The sequence below is a fragment of the Fukomys damarensis genome, unplaced genomic scaffold, assembly GCF_012274545.1.
Source record: "Fukomys damarensis isolate Sample0158 unplaced genomic scaffold, DMR_v1.0_HiC HiC_scaffold_8, whole genome shotgun sequence".
Classification (NCBI taxonomy): Eukaryota; Metazoa; Chordata; class Mammalia; order Rodentia; family Bathyergidae; genus Fukomys; species Fukomys damarensis.
The window spans coordinates 16,022,404-16,027,659 of NW_022900920.1; the positions used below are offsets into that span (position 1 = coordinate 16,022,404).

At 42.6% G+C, this 5,256-nt stretch overlaps 1 protein-coding gene across 3 annotated transcripts in view; it reads left to right on the forward strand.

Annotated features, from left to right (window-relative positions):
• Positions 1-5,256, forward strand: part of Nsmce4a (NSE4 homolog A, SMC5-SMC6 complex component) — a 14,405-nt gene that overhangs the window by 429 nt on the left and 8,720 nt on the right. Inside the window, exons 2-4 of one of the 3 annotated variants that reach the window (XM_010632760.3) lie at positions 61-154; positions 827-904; positions 2,972-3,102. In XM_010632760.3, the coding sequence (XP_010631062.1) occupies positions 61-154; positions 827-904; positions 2,972-3,102 (303 nt within the window). Of the gene's footprint in view, positions 1-6; positions 155-826; positions 905-2,971; positions 3,103-5,256 lie in introns of all 3 variants that reach the window. The other 2 variants (XM_010632759.3, XM_010632758.3) reach the window with 2 other exon arrangements.

Sequence of the window (5,256 nt, forward strand, 5' to 3'; positions counted from 1 at the left end):
AGGGAGGCCCCAGAGGGCCCGAGCTTGGAGGACGGAGACCCGTCGGACTCAGGGGACGAGATGCTGGACCCGGCCACCCTGGAGGCCGAGACCGACCATGGCCTGTGCCGCCAGATTCGCCATCAGTACCGGGCGCTCATCAACTCGGTCCAACGTAAGGCGGCGCTTCGGGAGGGTGCGGGCGCAGGCCGGGGAGAGGCGCGGGGTCCCTCGGCCGAGCCGTCGTTTGTTTACCAAGTGCTCCCCACGCCCGTGTCGTCGCCAGACGAGAGACCTTGGCCGAGAGCGCTCAGATCCCTGATGAGCGGGCTGGGAAAGCTGGGGGCCAGATCCAGTCATTCCCTCCCCCGAGCTCAGTCAGTGTGGGAGAGCACGACGCGGACGCCGGCTCCTTTTTATTGCATTCAGCTCTTCTGTGCCTGGGTCGCGGACGCAGCGGCGACAGCATCCCCTGAGGACTGTCAGAAAGGCAGTCTCCCACCCCGCCCGGACCTACAGAATCTGGGGGTGGCCCTGTACGTGATCCTTTTGTTGCAAAGTTTCAGAACTGCCCAGTTAACGGAGCCCCTCCTCCAAGACTGCAGAGGAGTCAGCCTTTTGGGTTAAGATTAAAAGGAGCCAGGGGTTCCTTTTAAATTTCAGGCTGTTTGAAGTGTACAGTTGCCTTTTTCTTTCCGAGCGATTTTAGTTTACAAAGTGAAGGTGATTGGAGTTGTTACCCGGTGGGGCAGAGGTGGGGCTTGGCATTACTGCTACAGGTGGTAACTGTCAACTCCTTATTAGTGATTAATGAGCATATTTTCCAGGGGCTTTTTTTTTTTAATAGAAAACCGGGAGGATATACTTAATGCCAGCGACAAATTAACAGAGGTCCTTGAAGAGGCGAACACTCTATTTAATGGAGGTAATTGATAATTTATTTTATCATATGTTTGATGATCACTTAATTAGTTTCTTATGAGTTAAATTATTGACGTTACACAGTGCCCACAATTATCGTAGTGCTTTACCAGGTTTGGAACCTTTTTTTCCATGATAGCAACAATACTGCTTTTACTTTGCACTTACCATGTGCTAAACATATACTAAGGACTCTGCGTGAAAGTATGGAGTAAGGCCCACAATTTGTATTAACAAGCCTCCCACATGTTGCCTGTTCATACTTGGGAGATTTATGTGTGTGAATTGCATTTGTTGAATGGATTAATGAAAGAAAACCAGGTAGCCTCTGGCTCCAGTTTTTCTTTTCCCCCTTCCAGTGACCTCCCTCAGCTGTTGGTCTTACCTGTATACCCTAGTGGAGGTGACCGTGTCCACAAATGTACCTGTTGGCCTCCAAAGGAGGGGAGGGAGTGGGCTCAGGCTGCTGAACTCTGGTCCATGGAAGTTTTAAAAAATAATCTGAGTTTGAATTAAAAAGCAGTTGCAGAAGTTGTGGTCTCTGTCAATGACAGAGGATAGGTCAGGGTACTTCTTGATGTGGGTGCTGGGTCAAAGAGCCCTAGGACAACTGCCCAGACACTGTCCCCTTCAGGCCTTTCTTGCAGCTCTTTGGGAAGAGAAGGGGGAGAGAATGCAGACAAATACCTTGCTAAAAAGAGTCACGGAATTGATCATGTCCTGACACCGTATTGTATTCTTCCAGGACCAAAATATTTATTTCTAGTCATTTTCTAAGATGGCCAGTGGTTGTCATCTTTTAACACTTTCTTGTCCACAGTCCCTTCAGTTTGTGCCTTTCTTGTGCTGATCATGGCCTCCTTATCATTCCCTTATATGGTCTACCACATTTGCTAAATCTCATTAGAATCCTCTAGTACCAAGTCTTCCTCTTTGATGGGGACAAATCTTTCACCTAATCTGCATTTTCTTCCCTCCGCAGCTTGAATCCACAGTCCCCTCACTCTTATTCCTGACTCATTTACTTCCTTGATATTTATTGTACATCTTTTTAGATCTTTATGCATATGTCATTAGCTCCCCTCAATCGTTTCCAGTGGTTAAAATAAGAATTTAAGGCAAAACTGTTCATCAACTGGGCCTTAGGAGTTGCTCAGCAAATAAGATTCTGGATGCATGGCATTCATGGGTCTGATATCTCTGGTTAAGGCTTTTGAGGTTGTGCAGTCATCTGTGACATGATACTTGTACTTTTCCTGCAGTGTGCTATGCGGCGGATGGCAAGGGGGATGTAGAATAGAGCCCAGGAATGAGTCTACCCAGTAACCATCCATCATCTGCATCTTTGTTCCTTTTTCTTTTCTTTTTTTTTTTTGCTTTGTTCCTTTATTCATTGTCACTTTGCAGTGACTGAGATGATTAAAACTTTTCCTGTGAGAACAAACGTGGTGGATAAGAACAAAAACCGGAGTCAGCAAGTTCTCCAGCCAAATCTTTGCTGGTTGTGTGAGGAGGATTGATCAGGAAATCAGTGCTTCAAATGCAAGGGCTTTGAACCTGGCTGAGTTTGTCTCTTCGTGGCTCCCTTTAGAATTCTCCTCTGCGGGTGTTCTTGTACTCCTTTTCATGTTTCCTGTTACCCATGTCTATTAAGCCCTGGCCCCTCAGCCCTGCTGTTTCTTCCATCTCCCCAAACTTCATACCATCTCTCCCTACATGTAGTGAAAATTTGACTTGACTTACGTGAGCACAGGCGGGATCGGTGATTAGAATGAGTTGAATCAAAGGGGAAAATGAGTGTCAGACATGATAGATTTTTGTTAAATTGGGGTTATTAAGAAATTATGGTTCAGTTAGCTATAGTACGAAAGCTAGAGAGAAAGCTGGCAATCAGCTTTGATTGTGATTTTGGTGAAGTTCATTGGGAACCAGTTTTAGAAGATGGATCTATTTTCACCTTACTGAGTTTTTCTTTGGGGAGGTGGAGCAATGGGAAATCCTAGTGAGTAATTGGAAATATCTGTGGGAAATGTGTATTTTGTAATGCAGATATTTTTTCTTTTCTTGATAGTGTCACGAGCAAGAGAAGCAGTTTTAGATGCCCAGTTTCTTGTTCTGGCTTCAGATTTGGGCAAAGAAAAAGCAAAGAAGCTGCGCTCTGATCTGAATTCCTTTGACATGTTAAGATATGTTGAAACTCTAGTAAGTTCAAAGCTGTGAATTATTAAAATGTTTGTCATATTGTATAATTAACTACTTATATCAAGCAATGTACAAATGTTTTCACTTACTGCATTCCCCCTTTTTTTCTTTTTCTAATTTCCAGTTCCTCTAAAGAGATTTTAGTCAAGTTAAACAGAAGAAAGTAATGCTATGTGATAGAATTTAGGGTAGGAGCTTAGAACAGTTTGAAAATCTTAGTGTTCTAAGACTCGGGATGCAGGGGTTATTTATAAGTGGCCATTTCCTCAGTCACTTCCTGAGTGTTCTACAACTTCTCAGTGACCTGAAATCTTTGGCCTAGACTGGGCAAAAGCCCACACTGCAGGGGGCAGAGCTCAGCTAGAGATGACTTGGGCCTGGTTAGGAATATTTTGGTCTGTCTTTGAGAATATTTAGAACCATATGAGTATGACTGCATTTGTCCTTTTATTTTATTGATTACTTGCTGCTTCATAACAAGTTTGAATAGTTGGTGTCTAGTTGAATAGTTTTGATTTGCCGAAAACAGCACCCAGAGATTGACCTTGTATCTTACCTCTGTTGTCTTGTTTATCCTACCCTGAGCCAGCCTCTGTCCTAGCACAGAGAGATGGACCTTGCTATGAACACTGAATTTCTAGCTGGAGTTGATGTTAAATGGTTATTAAAATGATTTAGTATTATGGGATCTGACCAGATAAATTCATTATTTTTAAAGAAGGCATAAGGGCCAGGTATGTTCTGCCTGCCTCACAAGTGCAGGTACCCCCCCAAAAAAAAAACCACACACACAACACATGAGGCAGACAATTATTTCTGCTTTGTTTTTAAAACCTTAAAATTTTCCTCTTTTAAAAACTTTTTTTTACTGTGAAATACAGTGCATTCAAGAAAATGTGTACTTACGAATAGCTCAATAAAGTGACCTTGCATTGGACTTATATTTTTTATTATTTTTAAAAATTAAAGCAGTGAATATCTTTTATTTAAAAATAAAAATTATTTTGTTAAAACAGTAAATATAAAACCTTACTAGTTTTCTAGACTGGTGAGGGAAGGCCTTCCCAAGAACAGCATCAAACATAGACTTTCCATGGAAAAAGATTGGTAGATTTGACCAGATAAAAGTTGAAACATCCTTCTGTAAAGATGCAGTGGTAAAACTGGGTGGCAAGTGGCTGCAGGAGAGCTGACCACACTGCTCTGTTCAGGCCCTCATAACCTTCCTTTTTCAAAGTTTGGTTGCTTGTAAATAAGGCTAAACTTCTTAAAGTCTTTATGATTATTGTTTATATATTACAATTTTAATTAAAAACTTCTAGGCCTTTTCTAGTGTAATAGACTAGTGTTCTTTCGTGAAAGTGAATTCAATATAACACATTTTCTGTAAGCCAGTTCGAGATGAGAATTGCTTATTCTGCCAGCTCTGCCCAGAAGGCAGTTGTGAAATGAGTGATATTTCTCACTGTGGCCAGGTTGCTGTTCTTTTTGTTTTGTTTTGTTTTTTGAGACAGGGTCTCACTATGTAATTCAGACTGCTCTGGAACTCACAGGCTGCCCAGGCTGGTCTCAAACTCGCAGCGATCCTCCTGCCTCAGCCTCCCAAGTGCTGGGATTACAGGCATGTGCCACCACGCCTGGCCAGGCTGCTGTTCTTAATAAAGTATAAACAGAGCTGAATAAAGAGGTCTAAGAAATTGGCTAAAATTTAAAATCTGAAAGCTAGCTCAGCTTCCCTGTTCTGTGTTGGAGTTAATGAGTTGGAATTTTGTTCTTTATTTCTGTGTTCATCTAGCTTTACAAGTAACTGAACTACTTGTGATACAAAACTCCCCAGTGGCTTGCTTGGGCATTGCTGAACCCGTCGGTGGGTTAAAGCATGGTTTCTTAGCCTTGGTACAGTTGACATTTTGGGCTGGGTAAATTTTTGTTCTGGGGGCCTGTGCTGTATGTTCGAAGATGGTGAGCAGCCTCCTTTGTCTCTCCCCATAGATGTACCCGTAGTAGCGTGTCAGCTGTGATAACCAAAAACGTTTTCATATTTCCAAAAGACCTCGAGGGGCAAAATCACCTTGGTTGAGAACTATTGATTTAAATCATCTCATTTTCTCACCTAAAGGATCTTTTCTCACCTAAAAGATAATTGAGGGATAT